General features: G+C 36.7%; 1 protein-coding gene across 2 annotated transcripts in view; it reads left to right on the top strand.

Annotated features, from left to right (window-relative positions):
- kairos overlaps positions 1-18,921 on the top strand; it is a 56,817-nt gene extending 37,896 nt beyond the window's left edge. For both annotated transcript variants that reach the window (XM_023157047.2, XM_074184990.1), the window contains exon 2: positions 15,436-18,921. In XM_023157047.2, the coding sequence (XP_023012815.2) occupies positions 15,452-16,783 (1,332 nt within the window). In that variant the 5' untranslated portion in view covers positions 15,436-15,451 and the 3' untranslated portion in view covers positions 16,784-18,921. The remainder of the gene's footprint in view (positions 1-15,435) is intronic.

The following is an 18,921-nucleotide window of genomic DNA, read 5'->3' as shown; positions in this document are numbered from 1 at the left end:
TTCGTGGAGAAATGGCTTGGTTATGCCACCAATTATATCCTCAGAGACTGGATTCGGCCACGGCTTAAATGCTTTTAGGGGTTTGAGGGAATGAAATAATACTAGCAAAGTTTTCACAAACCAACTTTATTGATGAGTAAAGTTGTCATAATAATAAGATTACCATTAAAAAAAATTAAATGAACGAAAATCAATACTGAACGTTATTTACACTATATTGAAGAAAAAGAAATATATAATTATAAACATGAACAAACTATGGATCAACTACTAAAACAAAATGACAGGAGTATTCCTTTGAAACTTGAAACTTCATTAAGGACATATATGCCTTGCCTGAATTCTACTAGCTATGCTATAAAACCAACTAAAATACAACTCTGAGAAACTATCAAGAGACCCACTTAATCGCTCTTCCCTGTATACCGTAGGACATTACTATGACCTATAATAATCTAATAAAATGAAAAGGGAACCCGATTCGTAGCTATATTATTATGGTAAATGTTCACTAATACTCTAGGTGCCAAGTCGAAAATATAATCCACATACGCATGCAATTACATCTACACTATAGGTATATCAGAATTGTTTAAAATACTCTCACCAAAATTATCGTAGACGGACTCCCCTGAAAACTCCAACAAAAGCCACTATTTCCCCAAAAACTCTTACCAGGGACTCGAAAAAATCTCTAAATCACTAAATTGAATAAACCCGCGAATATCTCAATATTTCAATTCACTCAAAATTTCCAACTACCGTAGGAAATTCAACTGGATTCACCAAATCTCCGCGCACCACCGACTTTACCTCAAATCAACGAAACCTCGATTATTTATCAAACGCAAAACGGTGACCTGAACTACCTCGTATTTCAGTACCTCCAGAAGTCACTCAGAACTTCGTAGAAAGTCCAACCGACCTACTTCTGAGTTCGTAAACTCCTGACTTGTGACCTCAAGTCAGCTAGCCAAATAAAACGCGAATAACTCCCAAATATCGAGATCTCTTCTCGAAACCGTATTTCCCTCTATTCGAGTATTTCCCAAAACTCTGGAGGAAATTCAACCGGCCTATTTCTGACTTCGTACGCTCCTGACATTTTACTTCAAGTCAGCTAGTCAAATAAACCGCGAATATTCATCGCACTACTGAAATCCCCTCGCGACCCAGTATCTTAAAACACCTAGCACCTCAGTCCCTTCAATAGCTTTCCCAGCAACCTCCCCAAAGGGGCGAACTGCCCCGGGCAAGAGCCCCTAAACGATCCTGGGGTCCGCGCACGACTGCCTCAAATCTTTTCAAAAAACCTCACCACCTTAACTATGTTAGGGGATGTGAGTAATGCTATCTCAGAAAATTCTAACCAATCGGAAAGTCTGAAATTGTTTTTAAGACTGGTACTCTTTTCGTCCTCTACATGTCCAGCGGATAAGTCCGCAAGAATTACCGTCTAGTTCCCGACATTTCTAATGTCGTGAGTCTGCTACTGATATATAGATGTCACTGCAAGGATCAGTTTGATATTTTTGCTGTTTCGAATAGTGGTATGTAGACTATGCTAGACATTAATTTCATCATGTCGTTAAAATTAAGGGTGACACTCTAACCCCTCGGAACATAAATTTTAATATTTATTATACGTTAAATTGTTTTTTGGACTTTTATTCTAAATGGGGTATACAGAATAGATGACATATTTTCGACCCTTAACGAAAGATAATGAAATGAATTATGAGGTTGAATGTTTCAAAATATCGAATTTCTTAGCATCAAGCAGTTAATTTTAACGACTTTTCCTTCAAATGGCTTGGCTCTGTTGGCCTTAAGGTTATTTCTGAAAGATGATAAGGTTCCCCTTTCACACGAAAACACATGTGTTTTGGTATCTAAAATTCAACGAAAAATATAATATATCCACTTATTACAGTAGTACTGTCTGAAAAGACGGTGAAGGCAATAAGACCAGCGCCATTTATATGTTAGGCCAAGATTTTTCATCCCATGTAGTAATTGAACAGGTGGATCTTGAGAATTGAAAATCCATAGTAAATCGGTGAAGGTTTCTCTCTCAAAAGGTGTTCGCAATTCCAACCTCTGCTACACCGTGAACAATATAGATATAGACTGCAATGCTTCCATTTCAACCATGCAACCAACTTTGTTTCGAACAACCAATTCAGAATTGCACTCTCATTATCAGACTTTCGTGATTCGAAAAGAACTAAAAGAATTTCGCTGTAATATCTTGAAATACACTTTTCTATATGGTACAGAAATGTAGTTTCTCAGTGAGTTTCTGATTAAATTTAAGTTCTTTTCCGTGTAGACTGCAAAGATCAACGGTTCGTTTTGTCCTCCTTTGTTTCAGTTTGTCCGTTCTTCAGAGAGAGTTCTCAGCTTCGAAAAGTTTGTTTTTGTATAGGCATGTTGTTTGATTGAATTGAATTAAATGAGGGTGAACTAGATCACAACGGTTATTGAAAGTTAATTTTGAGGGTTTCAGTTTGACGAACTAACTTCAAAAGGCTGATGATGGAACAAAATCGCACCTTTAAGATAACCGAGGGAAAGTTTCTTTGTGCAATTATTATGTATTTTTTGTTAATTTCTTACAGACTGAAATAAAATATTGCTTTAGGATATCTATTTCAAATAAAAAATGAATCTATTTTTATATGTCACATAAAAAAAATATAGGTGAAGAAATAACAAAAAACAAAAAACACTATGGGCACAAAAATCATTTCTTGTCAACAGCAAGAAGAGTTTGGAAGAGGCACTGGAAATTCAGTAAATTTATTCCAGTCGTATAGAAAAAAAACAATATTTCTGCAAATGCAAAAATTTGGAATATATACATTCGTTTTATGACATAGAAGGGATATTCCATCAATATCTAGTGCTGTGTGGGTGAAGGGGTCAGTGTCAAGGCTATGGAGTCCCACCAAAGAAACTAAGCTAGACAATGAGCTCTACGAGTGGCGCTATCTTCATGTTGAGGTCGAAAACTTTTCAGCCCACCTACGTATTCTCTTGTAGTTTCCTATGTTTATTCGTCATTGGATTAAGTTATATATTATTTCCACCTCGGTATATATACATATGATAATTAAGAACGATATTATTGCTCATTTCCAAAGTTTTCTTCGTTTTTATTTTGTTGACACTTGACACTTTAAAAATTATAATAATTCAAAATATATCTTACGTTTCAATCCTCTCTGTAAATCCCATCAGTTCACTCATGTAGTGGAATGTTTCCAAGTATCGGTAGAGTTTTGAAATAAATACCAATCAACAGGATTTGATCGAGTTATTCCAACACAATAACTTTAATTATTACGTTACAATTGGAATTCAATGTGATACTGATATTTCAATGATGACTAAAGAAAATTCCCTCTAGAATCTATTGTTTTCGGAATTGAGATAGAAGATGGAATTGATGAAAACCCTCAAAATGGAATTATATTACTCATAATTAAAAAATAGTGATATTGGTTGTTTCAAAAGTTTCGTCCGTTTATGGGATACATAAAATTTGTATAAACATTTTTTTCACAAGCACTGAAAAAGTTACAATATTGAAATTAACCTGACGTTTTGTACTACCAAAAAGACACTTAGCCCAGTAATTTATTTGGTTTAGGCCATAGTTGTAAGGGGTGGAAAACGCAACCCCTAAAATTCATTTCCAATGTAACTTTTTGTCTTATCATTTGTTTACCATTTAAAAATTCATAGCCTGTTTCAAATAAACCAGTTCGCAGCAAAAAATTATTTTAGGAACAACTACAGAGATACATCGTTATAAATAATGCAGAAATACTAAACTAATATATCTAGTAGGTCGCTATTAGCGATAGTGACAATTAAATTGGTATGACGCTGTCAGTTTGTGAATTTTCGAAATTGAATTATTACTAATTGTGTGTTGGTGTTCTGTTCTTAATTTGTTACTTTAATAATTCACTTGTTATTAAAATGGCATACACAAATGAGGAAATGGCTGATATGCATTACGTTTACGGTATGTCGGAGGGGAATGGGTTAGAAGCTTTTAGAAGATATGCTGAAATGTATCCTCAACGGCAGCATCCTTCACATAGAATATTTGCTCGACTTCATCAACGATTACGAGAATATGGTTCATTCGACAAAAGAACACAGGATTGTAGTCGCTATCGAGAAGTACGAACACCACAGCTTGAGGAAGCAGTACTTAATTTGATTGAAGAACAACCTACTACCAGTACTAGAAAGATTGCTTTCCAGCTAAATGTTGATCATATGACGGTATTTCGAATTTTAAAGGAACAACTCTTATACCCTTACCATCTGCAACGAGTACAGGCACTGTTACCGCGAGACTTTCCGAACCGTCTTGAATTTTGCAATTGGATGCTGGAAATGATTAGAAGAAATTGTGACTTTCTGAAGACGATATAATTCACAGATGAATGTAGTTTTGCTCGAAAAAAGATTATTAATTTTCATAATTACCACATATGGGCTGATCAAAACCCTCATGCTATTGTCGAAACTAACCATCAAGTTTTCTCTTAACGTGTGGCTCGGAGTTATTGGGTATGATTTATTTGGGCCTTATTTTCTACTTCCTCGATTAAATGGTGAGGCATACACTCAATTTTTAAGAGAAGTGCATCCAGTGCTGGTGGAGGAAGTTTCTTTGGGCGTCAGAAGGGATATGTTTTTAATGCATGATGGGGCCCCCGCCAATTTTAGTCAAGTAGCATGCGTAATGTCTGAAGGTAGACATATTGAACATTTACTATGATTTCTACGTGTTGTGTGTGTTGTTATTAATAAATACGTTTTGTTTATTACCCTTTAATCGTTTAATGCAGTTACTAACTACAAAATAACAATAAATCCAGTTCGCATTTATGACGATGTATCTCTGTAGTTGTTCGTAAAATAATTTTTTGCTGCGAACTGGTTTATTTTGGGCAAAAAACTCAGGAGACATTTTTTGTTTACAATGAAACAGGCTATCGGAAATGAATCTTCAAATGGTTGAGAAATAATAAGATAAAAAGTTACATTGGAAATACATTTTAGGGGTTGCGTTTTCCACCCCTTACAACCATGGGATAAACCAAATAAATCACTGGCTAAGTGTCTTTTTGGTAGTACAAAACGTTAGGTCGATTTCAGTATTGTAACTTTTTGAGTGCTTGTGAAAATAATTGTTGTACCCCCTTCAAGGGGCTGTATCTTAACAAGGGATGCTCCAATGAAAATTCTTTACATGGAAGATCTTATCTTTTTTTCGATGAGGAATCACCTCCCCAAATGTTCTACACTTATTCAGTTACACCCTGTTTAGTAGTAGTAATGCCTATCGACCATGTGGTTGGCAGACTCGAAAGATCATTGGACAACAAAGAATCCACCCTAGGTATATTTATAGATATCCAGGGAGCGTTTGATGAAACAACCTTTCCAACAATTACCCAGCAACTCAACTTAAGGAATGTACCTCTGGTAGTGGAGAATGGTCGCTCAAAATTTTCTCTAGTAGAGCAATAAGTATCAATGTAGGAGACATCACAGTGAAAGGACTGGTCATGGGTGATGTCCACATGGAGAGGTCTTATCACTCCTTCTTTGGAACATTGTTCTAGATACCCTGATTAATCACCTCAACAATAATGAAGTCTACACAACTGCATATGTAGATGATATAGTTATCTTGCAGACCGGCAAATTTGTGAACACACTGTGTGATAGAGCGCAGGATAGGCTCAAATTAATAAAAACATGGTGTGAGGAACACTCACTCTCGATGAAATGAAAACATAAGAACTGCTTAAAGGATTGGCAAAAACGATGGCACAAGTACATTATATCTGAGGGGGACTACTTTGAACGGTACAAAATAGAAATTGACCAATAAATAAATAGCTTTTGAGGAAAATTAAAATCCATCTTGTTTTTCGAACAGAGTAGTATGTTTTGTAAATGATAATTGATAGGGATATTGTTCTCCCATAAGAAAATTGATAATGTCGATTGATATGAATGAAGTGGAAGCAGGAATATTCAAATATACTAACTATATGAATTTGATAATTGATAGAAACAAAAAAGGAATGAAAACTTGAAGATTATCTCGAGGCCTTAACATCTTCGACATAAATTAATGATAGTTCAATAGTGAAGATTGATTAACTTCAAAACAGGCGTTTAAATTGAGCAAAAACTTCTGAGAGATTTCTGTAAATGCTAAATAATTACACTTTTTTGAATTGAAGGGGTTATATTTCATACTTTGTATTATACATCTCTTCAGTTGCTCAGAAAAACTTCCCACCCCAAGCCGAAACAAAAAGACTGTCTTTTTGGATGAAGGTCAAACCATCATCCCTACGCACTCCGTATATACCCCTACGCACTCGATCAGGTTTCTCAATTAGGCAGCTTGTAGGAAATCCGGTTTGGTTGCAGAGCTCTCATAACAGAATTAGCTTAATGGCTTGTCCAAAATCAAAAGTGGACAAGGGTTCGTAGACTGTTTGTACGTTGGAAATGATTCAATTTGATGGGAATTATGCGTGTGGAAAGTTTCTACACAATAGAAAATGATGCAGTAACTTCCGTCGGGTTGTTTTATGGAATACCAAGGTTTGTAAAGTAACCCCACATACAAATGAAAACTCCTTTTTTGAAATATATTTCACCTTGTTACCAAAAGAAAGTAAAAACGTGTGCGTCTGGGATTGTCAAACAGACGTGATGACTTACACTAATCTAAGTTGAACTGTTTAATATTGAAATTGTTTAACTTGAGACAAGCTAAGAAAAGGTTATTCATTAATAAAATATTTTTTTGATTATTTTGTGTATGTAGGTACATACAGTGCTTTTCAGATAAAAGTATCCACCTTTAATAACTTTTGTAATACTGGTATTTAGGAAAAATCCAAAAACACGTCAATTTATGTTGGAAGGGGCAAGCATTATGGCTTATTTAAACTTACTGGAAAAGCCACCCCCTCACCCCTAGCATCATCCCTTTTTTAAAATTACTTCTCATATTTTTTATGTAAAATTTGGATACTTCTCTTTGAGCTGATTTCAAAAATGTATAATACTTGTAGGTTAAAGTGGTTAGTTTATGAGATAAACAATTTTTCTTTTAATAGCACAAATTTTACTCATTTTTTACTTTCACCTTATTTGCCTGTAATAAAATGGGTTGTATAACAGTTCAAACTCTTTAATCTTTTTAACTGTGCTATTTATTATGAAGTTACAATAAGTGTTCAAAATGAGTACCATTCACTTCCATACAATGGTATAATCTATTTTGAAATGCCTCTCTGACATTGCTTAATACGGCTGGATTTAATTGTCGACATTCATTTTCTATCCTCTCTCGTAAATCATCCAGAGATTCTGGTTGGGTAGCATAAACTTTTGTTTTTAAATACCCCCATAAAAAGAAGTCTAGGGGTGTTAAATCCGGTGACCTAGGTGGCCACTCCATCATCTGCCCTCTTCTACCTATCCAACGAGCGGGGAATATTTCGTTTAAAAATTGTCGGACAGGCATAGCATAGTGTGTGGGAGCTCCGTCTTGTTGAAATACCAGTGAATCTTCGGAAAGGTTATCATCATTTTCTATTATTGTTATAATACGTGGGTCAACCCCTTCCCTGAGTAACTCAAGATATGATTCACCATTTAAATTTCCGTTAATGAAGAAAGGTCCGACAATGTGGTCACCTAGGATACCACACCAAACGTTTAACTTTTGGGGATGTTGTGTATGGAATTCACGCATAATATGTGGATAACTTTCAGCCCAATATCTACAATTATGCCTATTTAGTAAGCCATTTAATGAAAATGAACATTCATCAGAAAAGCAAATATTGTTTAACAATTGTGGATTGTTATTGATAAATTGCGTCATTGATTCGCAAAACTCTAGACGACGATCAACATCATCTTCATTCAACTCGTGCACCAACTTAACTTTGTATGGGTGGTACTTGAATTTATGTAGAACTCGGAAAACTGTAGAAGATGAAACACCGATCGCTCTACTTATTGTTGACAACGATTGGGGTTGTTGAGCCTCTAAGCTGACTTGCAAACAGACCCTGTTGTGGTAAATTTCTCCATCAGTTGAATTACATACTTATGAGTTGCATGTCTTCCGTCATGTAATTCGTTAAATATTCTAGCAGCAGCTCTTGCACAATTATTATTTTGGTAGTATAAACCTACAATTTCAATTCTTTCTTGCAAAAAGTAAACCGAAACAAAATAAATAATGTATCAAAGTACACTATCAATAGTGACTACAAATTCTAGTTGACAATGTCAAACTTTAATAAAAAGTAGAGTTTTTTGTTGTTTGGATTTTTGAAGTAGAATAAATAGCACAGTTAAACAGATTAAAGAGTTTGAACTGTTGTATAACCCATTTTAGTGCAGGCAAATAAGGTGAAAGTAAAAAATAAGTAAAATTTGTGCTATTAAAAGAAAAATTGTTTATCTCATAAACTAACCACTTTAACCTACAAGTATTATACATTTTTGAAATCAGCTCAAAGAGAAGTATCCAAATTTTACATAAAAAATATGAGAAGTAATTTAAAAAAAAAGGGATGATGCTAGGGGTGAGGGGGTGGCTTTTCCAGTAAGTTTAAATAAGCCATAATGCTTGCCCCTTCCAACATAAATTGACGTGTTTTTGGATTTTTCCTAAATACCAGTATTACAAAAGTTATTAAAGGTGGATACTTTTATCTGAAACGCACTGTATATTATAGCTACCATTTGTTACTTCTGTAGGAATATGGGAGAACATAAAATCTCAACTTCTCAGTAGGAATAGAGGAGTAGAATAATATGATTCTCAAAACTACTTTGATTGGTTTGGCAACTGACTGAGCCAAAAACTCACTGATGAAGATGGCTTCGCCATGGTAATATTTTTGGCCCAAAAATAACCTACTGATTATTTATCGACAATAAGGCGGCGTAACCTAATTATATTCTGGGGTTTTGTGCCCGTTGTATCAGAAATTGATTAGATTTCTCCCGAATTTTCAACTTCACGAACTCCGCATCAATCAAGGAGATCAAAGAGTAATGTAATAACAAAGAAAGCATTATATCAAGGGCTACAGGAACTGAGGAAACTTCTATTGTTTAGGTACCAAGCGTCGTTTTTTTATTTATTTCTAATTCTAATCATTCCCAATAGAGTGGAAAGGATCGGACTGAGTATTTAAGAAAGAAAAGGGGATGTGGAAAATTCCAGAATATGCTTGAAACGCTTAGACGTAAAAAATGTTTCACTGGGCCATAGTTGAATAAGAACAAGTATTTAATTTCCGATCTTGATATATTGCTGTTATACAGGGTGATTCAAAAATACTTTGACAAACTTCAGGAGGTGATTCCTCGCAATATTCTAATATGAATTGTCCAAATAAATAAATGTCCGGAAACGCTTCGTTTCCGAAATACAAGATGTTGAAGTTTAATTTTTATTTTCGTTTTTTTCAAATAACTTTTGAAATACTGAACTTAATCAAACGAAACTTGGTAATAGGAGGTTTTTGAGGTGTCGAATTGGAACCTGATGTTCTTATTGCTCTTACTCGTAGGGGGCGCCACCTACACGTCTTTTTCTTTTTTAAAGATTCAGTACGCCCAACTTTTTTGGGCGTACTTCTAGCAAATTTTTAGTTAAAAAATCGATTCCTCTATCATATCTACGTAAATAAGCTAACCTTGTTACTAGTCGCTGTAAGCAACCGTTTTCTAAATATTTGGACTTGAAAACTTCAAGTCGATTATTTGATAATCGATGCATGTTGAAGTTATTACGAATATTTTTCTTTTTTCACAAGAATGCTTTGGAAATGAATTTGACGTTTTACTCGTTTGAAGAGGTCATTACTGTTGGGTACGTTCCTTTATGACATCCTCAAGCAAAATAGTTGTTTTTGTATCAAGGGTGCATAATCAGTATTTGTTTTAATAAAATTTGCAAGAAATGTCAACATTTTATTTCAGGAAATTTTGAATATGTAGAATAAACTAAAATAAACGAAACTAAATTGTATTCAAATAAATTGTTGGAAGTGTTCACCTTCAGCGAAGATACAGGCAGTCAGTCGTCTAGTCATTGAATCTCGTACCCGCTCAAAAATTATTGGTGTGTTTCTAATTGTTTCACAGGCGTCTACTATTCGGTTTCTTAGATCTTTCTCGTTTACTACTGGAGTCTTATAAACTAGTGACTTCAAATGTCCCCAAAAATAAAAATCTATCGGGTTTAGATCTGGGGACCTTGGTGCCCACGCCTGGTTCGGTTCTTTTACACCCCTACCGATCCATCGATTTGGATAGACTGTGTTAAGGAATCCTTGGCTACAACGCTAAAATGGGCCGGAGCCCCATCATGCATAAACCACATGCGGATACGAATTTCTAATGATACATTCTGAAGTAGTCCCGGCAATTCATTTTCTAAAAAGTGTCTGTAAGTTGTGCCATTCGGTCGGAGCGGAAGAAAGAAAGGACCTATCAAGTAATTATCAATTATTGCCGCCCATACATTTACAGAAAATTGATACTGATAATGCCTTTCACTAACTGCGTGCGGATTTTCGAGAGCCCAAACATGGTTGTTATGAAAGTTTGTGATAGCATTTCGGGAGAAGTTTGCCTCGTCCGTGAAGAGTACATATCTTAAATATTGAGGATTTCCAGCCAATTTTCTCAAAAACCATTGACACATAGTAATGAGTTGGGGAAAGTCTCGTGGCAAAAGAGCTTGTACCCTTTGAATATGGTATGGATAAAACTGTTGGTCGTGGATAATTCTCCAAACTGTGGACTGAGTAGAATTGACAGCTTCAGCAATTACTCTTGTGCTTGTTTCTGGATTCTCCTCGAGGGCGTTCAAAACAGCTTCTTCCAATTCTGGGGTTCGGACTGCTCGTGGTCTTCCAATAATATCAGCTACCTGTTTCTGCCAAACGACGGTGGAGACCAGCAAATGTTGGAGCTGAAGGCAGTACTCGATTAGGAAATCGCTCCTGGTAAATACGTCTTGCTTTGCGCGCATTGCCATCCACAAGGCCATAATAGAAATGCATATCGGCTAAATGAACATTATTGTTTAAATAATAAATTTTTTCAAAATAAGTATTTTCTACTCCTACTTATGGAAACTTCAACAAAACGTATAACTGTCACAAAATATGTAATTATCAAAACTACTCATAAACGTCAAATTGATTTCCAAAGCATTCTTTTGAAAAATGTTAAATATTCATAATAACTTCAACATGCATCGATTATCAAATAATCGACTTGAAGTTTTCAAGTCCAAATATTTAGAAAACGGTTGCTTACAGCGACTAGTAACAAGGGTAGCTTATTTACGTAGATATGATAGAGGAATCGATTTTTTTACTGAAAAATGAGCTAGAAGTATGCCTAAAAAAGTTATGAATCTTTAAAAAAGAAAAAGACGTGTAGGTGGCGCCCCCTACGAGTAAGAGCAATAAGAGCATCAGGTTCGAATTCGACACTTCAAAAACCTCCTATTACCAAGTTTCGTTTAATTGAGTTCAGTATTTCAAAAGTTATTTGAAAAAAAACGAAAATAAAAATAAAACTTCAACATCCTGTATCTTGGAAACGAAGCGTTTCCGGACGTTTTTTTATTGGGACAATTCACATAGGATATTGTGAGGAATCACCTCCTGAAGTTTGTCAAAGTACTTTCGAATCATCCTGTATAGTGTGTAAAAGCCAAATAAATTCATTATTTCGGTTACTGTACATAATTAAACAAAATCCCGAAACAATTCAAATTTAAAATATAATTTGACATTCTTCAAAGTAAAAATGCCACCCCTATCTCAAACCACCTCCGAATGACAGGTACAACCCCAATTTTTTAATAGGAAGTATAGGTTAGTGGTATATCGTTTGAAAGGTATCTTCATTCTCTATTCAATAATGTTATCGCTTGGAAGTTTATTGCAACAATTAGGATAAAATAAATTGAAATCATGTGGTAAGCGAAATTCGATAAAATACCCTCAAAAACTGAAATGTGATGTAAAACGTAACGAAATGTAGAATACGAAAAAGAACTATGGATGTTAAAGAAGTAGATGTTCAAAATGTTCACCGCGAACATCTTGGCAGCATCCTAATCTCAAATAAAACTGTCTTCTGACATTATTTAACATATCAGGTATGACCAACCTAATCGCAAGCGTTATTCGTTCTTTTAGGTCATTCAAATCTGAAGGTTTGATTTTGTACACATTGCTTTTTACATATCCCCTTGAAAAGAAATCTAAGGATGAAAGATCAGGTGATCGCGCTGGCCATTCAATCGATCCTCGTCTCCCTGTCCACCGATTTGGAAATGTTGTATCGAGGTATTGCCGGACATTAACTTGGTAATGTGGTGGTGCTCCATCCTGCTGAAACCATATCATATTCACTCGAACTTGAGGGTTTCCTGGATCAGTCCTACATGACCAAGCTCGCGAAACTGCATCTCTATTTTGCTTATTGCTCCTTGAGATATGGGCGGTGAATTAGGAAATTTCTCGTGAAATAGGCGAGCTACTTTCTGTTGTGGTCGGGTTTTATCACCTCAACCAATCACTTGTAAAACTGTTATTTTATGCATTTCCGTTAACCATTTGTCAGACTTGAAGTTAACGAACTTTAAACTTAAATTAAAATACTGACAACTAATGTTGAAACATACAAAACACGTTAACAAGGCATCTTAAACTAACGTTGCCACGGAAATTATTTGTTGCCACGGAAATTATTTACAGTTTTTTGAAGGATACCATCTATAAAGAACATTGCTATGGTTTTTGCTTACTTTCTTATTATCAATACCTCAACATGAAATAAGTTTTGTGTATATTGCAATAAGTTTCGGGTGTTGAAAGTGATAACATTTTTGAATAGAGAATGAAGATACCTTTCAAACGATATATCACAAGCCTATACTTCTGATTGACAGGGGTTGAAGGTAGGGGTAGCATTTTTCCGTTAAAGTATGTAAAATCATAATTTCGGAATTTTGTTGAAGTATGTAACGTAACCGAAATAACGAATTTATTCCGTTTGGCTTTTACACACTGTATGTGGCAACTCTGGTTTGAATTTTTGACGTTAAACTCCATACCGAGACTTCTAATAAGTTATTGTTAATCAAAATTGTAACGCAATATTTTGTTCATCTTTGCACGATGAAAAAATCGATTAGTATTCACCTCTGTGAGCTCTAGTGGTCTATACTATTATTACTATTCCTATTCAACGAGTATACTTACATTATAACGTTAGCAAATGATTCAGTTGGTTGTGTTTGATGTCAGGTGCTTCAACACAAAGCTCTCTAGTTCCAGCGTAATTCTGAGCTGACTACTGAAAAATTCATGGAGAGTTGTGGTTTTTCTGTAAGTGAGAGTTAGCGAGTTGTTCCTGTGAAATACCTGACTTTTGGTGTTTTCACCTTGTTGGAAGTTCGCCTCCACTTAGAAAAGTGAATAATTGAGAAGCTCCCGAGTTTTGGGTTATGAATGTTTAATATCAAAAGACGACTGCAGTTCGGAGTGTTATGAATTTTGTTTGACAGAGGTAATCATAGATGGCCATTTCAGAAAAATTAGAATTATGAAATATTACTGGAGTTTTTTCCCAACACCAAATCGTTATTTTTAACACCTCGACACGTGTTTTGATATCCAAATGATTATCTTCAAAGAGGAAGATTAATCTTCAAAGAGGAAGATTAATCATCCTCTTTAAAGATGATCACTTGGTGATCGAAACAGGTGTCGAGGTGTTAAAAATAACGATTTGGTGTTGGGAAAAAACTCCAGTAATATTCATTACTACACCAAAGGTTCCAAACAGTGCATCATAAATAGAATTATGGAAATGAATTACTTCATTATTTGAATAGAAATACTTCTAGATGAAAACCGAGGCAGATCACTAACGAAGAAGAAATAATCGTAAACTAAAATCAAATAGAAACGAAAATAATAATAACCAGTTTGGTAATGAGACATATCTGATCAGTGGCGGATCTAATGGTGAAATCAACTATGATTGGGAAAGAAAAGTCAGGCCGATATAGATTGATAAAACCTAATATATAATGAAGCTACACCAGCGTCTTTCCGAGGTCCGAAAGTGTGAAGGTACCCCTACACGCCGATGATACGGCTCTCCTTGCCTCTTCCATGGGTCGTGAGCTCAGGATCGTCTATATGCAACGCACATATAGACACGTTGCATATAGACGCTGGTATCGCAAGCGCTGGTACCACCTCGATTGGTAGATACGAGTGAAGAACATCTTTTCCAGTCATGGAAGTGGAAGTCTCTGGAAGGGAAATCGACTGGCAAGCGCCAGTCGATCTCCCTAATAGACTGTAGGCTCACTTCGTCTAAGATTGAGGGACGGATAGTAAATCTGTACCCGTTCATCAACAGAAAATCAAAGTTGAATCTTAGAAAAATAAGATTTTGATCTATAACACGATGTTAAAGCCTGACATCATGTATGCTTCAGGCGTCTGGGAACAAGCGGCTCGGAGAAATCTCTCCAGTTTGAAGATATCAAAAAAAAGTTACTACTGATGATAGTGAATGAATGCTGCGTGGTTCGTACGGAATGAAGCCATCCTCAGAGATTTGCAACTGCATTCCAAAAATCGGCTAGTTCTAGATAGTGCGGAAACTCACGATAATCTGTTAGTTGGGGAAGCCATAGATACTGCTGTAGACGATCCCTCCCGATATAGAAGTCTCCGACACTGAGTCAAATGAGGCCCTCATATCGTTGTTAACGGATGAATAACTTTTTCGTTCAACACACCAGCCAAGTAGGGGGACCAGCGCCCGATCCAGCTATTTCGCTGCTCCAGGAAAAATAATATTTGCCGCCTTTTACCCATGCGTTATTCCATAGATGGTCTAATTTTAACCTATTTCTGCCGCCCCGGGCAATTGCCCGGTTTGTTCCCCCCTAGATCGGGCGCTGCGACCGTGAAGGGCGTTACGGATGTCTGAGGACCTTCCTACCGTCATGAATTTCCAGTCAGTTGTGTATCGTTTATCCTCCTGACGAACACACGCCCAAAGGTCCAACCTATACCAACCTAAATGAAACGAAGACGAGCAAACGCGAGTCAGTCACTGTTTTTCGAGATATACTTCATCAACCACCGTTTGGCATCAACCACCGTTTTAAATGTCGCTCAATTGAATGAGTAGTACGAACCACTCGCACACTGCTCAATAACATCATTATTATCACTTATTATAACCTATAAAATTCATTTATTCTCTAAACATCGTTAATATGGTTATTTGTTCCAGATTCTCTCCCGACACCATGAGAAGATCTTCTATTCTGCGGACCCAAACCTCAGAACCTCTAATAGTAGTTGAAGATGAAGAACATGAAGAAGAAAAAAATGAAAGCTCCTCCAGACAAAGTTCAGAAGATGAGTCTACGTCTATGAACCCCTACCTCCTTTCTCCATACGCTCGCGAAATACGGAAACATTCACTCCCCACCCCACAATGCAGCGGCATAACGGCCAGCCAGGTGAGGCGTCTTTCTGAAAGGGCTGAAACTGCCGGACCAGGTCCGAGACAAGCAGAGTTCCTCGCTACCCTTTCCTCTGCTCCTCAAGCTTCTCCTAGCGGACGAAGGCACTCCGTTGTCACCATCTCCAGAGTTCCTCCAGCCTTCTTCGGAAGGAACAGAAGGGAGTCCGTCGCTGCGTTTGCTTCCTCGGCTTTCCCGAATCGAATACTCCCCAACAGAAGGGAATCAATAGCTTGCCCGCCATCTACCGAACCCAGAGGCAGCGTCCATAACCTTCAGTTGGATATCATGGACGACATCGTGCAAGCACGGAAGGTGCGCATGAAGATGTGGAACACCAGCAGCGAGAAGGTGTGCGAGGTTCAACCCCTGGACGAAACCGGCAGCGTACAGCGCTACACCAACTCAGGGCGTCGTTTTTCCGACTTCGTCGGGACCACCCTAGCTCCGATTCCCAGTATGAGCAAGCGAAGAGCGTCTGAGCTACCCCCACCCACTCCCAGCACTTCATCTGGGACAAGTAAGAAACAATCCACAGGCATAGTTTGCTCTAATACTGACCTTATTTCTATTCTGTCTTCCCTTTCTACTTCTGCCACTGAAATCAACCGTTGCCAGGAGGATCAGCCCTTGGAGAAGGGGATGAAGAATAATGTACCGCGAAAGCGTGGGCAGCTCAAGAATGCGAGATCCAACAGTTTTGATATATCCATCCTGCATGAGACCGACAACCCACATCAGTCCCCTAGTTGGTTTGTGAAGAGGCATCAGCCCATTGCTAAGACTGAAGAGTACAAGGAGAAGAAGCCAGCTCTTTTCACTAATATTAAGGAAGCAAAGAAGGTAGTGGAGAAAGAACCCGGAAAAGTTGTTTGGGATGAGAGAAGCGGCTCCATAGTTGACCCCCAAGCTCTCGGGAGTGCCATTGAGGTCTTTCTGCGAAAATCCTCCCCAGAAGCTGCCAGCAGCCAGACCTCCAACGTTGCCCCGATGAAGAACGAAAAGAGCACCGCAGGTCGGTCTAAGAACTGGTTTTCTAAGGGGGATGAAGAATCCACTGAAACATGCGAATCTTCCATCTGTTCAACGCTAAAAGACTTATTCGTGAAGTAGAAGTTTTTTCCTAGCATTCGGGTAGATCCATCAAATCAATGTTAACAATATTAAATGTGTCTTATCTCTTTATGGAGTACAATCAACAAATTTTATCTCTGAAGTCGACCTTTAGTGGTGACTCCATAAGTAAGTCGTCAACATTTCAAAGGGGAGTTGGGCCTGTTGAAGGACGGTGATATGCGCTTCATTGCTATTTCAATTTCTGGGAAAAATGAGGACCTTGCAGTCTTCCTTACTCTAGTATACAATGAGTTGAATTGAAACTTTTGTGGAATCTTCAGAGGATTTTTTTTCGAATTCCAACTTCCACATATTATGTCCATTCAGGAAATATCAATATTACACAGGCTGGAGTTATTATCTCATCTCATTAACCGGATCTGGTTGTCAACTGAACAGTTTTTTTTTTCGTGAAATGATACTAAAATATTGCCACGAAGAAGCACATATCATTGGTTCTTTCAATGAACCATCACTCTAAACATAATTCTTTATTACCATATCTGAAAATAATAATAATTGAATATATTCTAGAATATTCCAAGGTATTACAGTGACGATATGAACTGAGGGGAATTGCTCTACATTCAAATAAATGCTATGGTGGGAGAATGTAAGAGAACTGATTCAAAATTGATTTCGGTCTGCTGTACAATATCATTATTCATGAATTATACTAAGAGATTTCCTTTGGAACCGGTGGTGTTTTGAAACTGAAGAGCATTCTTTTATACTTTACTGTTCCGTTTAGAACATAACTATGCTGTTACAACTGAAGTACATTAAGTATAAAATGGGTTGAATCAATAATAATTTTATTGTCCAAAAATGAGTACGATTTTTATTCCATACCCAATCATAAAGAGAGTAATCCAATGTATTTAATTCATGTGGCGGCCTTGGTTTGTTGATGTAATTTGTGAACAAATTTGCTATGCAGAGACAAATAGCGAAATTGCTCAAAAGTTATTCTGAAGATAGATCCTTCAGCTGTAGAACAGAATTACTGATTTTAACAAGCGTTTGGATAAAGGATGACCTCAAGCCTCAATTCTAGAGCTCGTCTCATGAAATACCATCATACATATTGTATGATGGTATTCAGTTATCAACTCCCCAATTGTCGCAAGCCAAAAGAACGGGTGGATATACAAATTTAGGAATAATTTCAACAACAAACTATATCGGTTGGCAGGCAATCGAGAAATCTCATAGCCTCAAACATTAGAATATTAATCGAAGCCCAAAAAGAAAGTCTTCGTGAAACCGTTAAGGTACTTGGTGAAATTACTCCAACTCTGGAGTTGGAAAAAATAGCTGCAATGATGGAAATAAACAGTATCGGACTTATTGTATTGGACTTGATTGGCGTTGAACTAAGAGTTAGAAGAGTTTTGATTTTGGGTTGCCTTGAGACTCAACATTACTTTGCTGGTGTGATTAGCCTGGCAGGGAGACTGGATTGAAAATACCAAAGAAAGAAAAGCATATGAACGAGTGCCAAATTTGTAGCAGTAAATTACGGCGCCCCCTTATCAAATCATGTAGAAATGATAGGATGGGAAAAATAGTAGATCAGAACTGCATTAGATAACTATCTAAATTTACTTATTTTGTAACAGTAATATTACCCCTCGCTGTCACTTTAATACCACTGCAATATAATGACGTTTTAGAGGTAGATGTTTACAATGTGATCCTTCGCTGGTCGAAGTTTAATGTAGTTAATTGTAAATAAATATGTTTGGACCATACCATTATGCCAAATAGACGTCTTATAATATATGGACAATCCAAGTAGTTCGTCATAAAGTGAGGTATATTTTTTCTCTCGCGGCATTTTTAGAGGGTTATAGGAGGCTCAAACCATTCGAAACATACGTTGATGAAAAATCATGTTCACAAGCATATTTTTCACATTGACTGACTGTAACCGTTTTCAAATAAGCCGTAAGTTGTTTTACATCTAAAGCTGCATTCTAAAAATGTGTATATTTTCAGAACTGTTACGAATTAGGAAACTTCCAGATATTGGCATTTCCAGTCACTTGATGTATTTCCTGGTGTAATGATGAGATGTTTTCATTCGTTGTATATATATAAATGTTCCAATAATGAATGTTGAAATTACAAAG

Source organism: Leptinotarsa decemlineata, unplaced genomic scaffold (assembly GCF_025532065.1).
Source record: "Leptinotarsa decemlineata unplaced genomic scaffold, Ldec_3_MD MMD2_tig00026361_RagTag_RagTag, whole genome shotgun sequence".
NCBI classification, from domain to species: Eukaryota; Metazoa; Arthropoda; class Insecta; order Coleoptera; family Chrysomelidae; genus Leptinotarsa; species Leptinotarsa decemlineata.
This window is presented reverse-complemented; position numbering and strand designations above follow the sequence as displayed.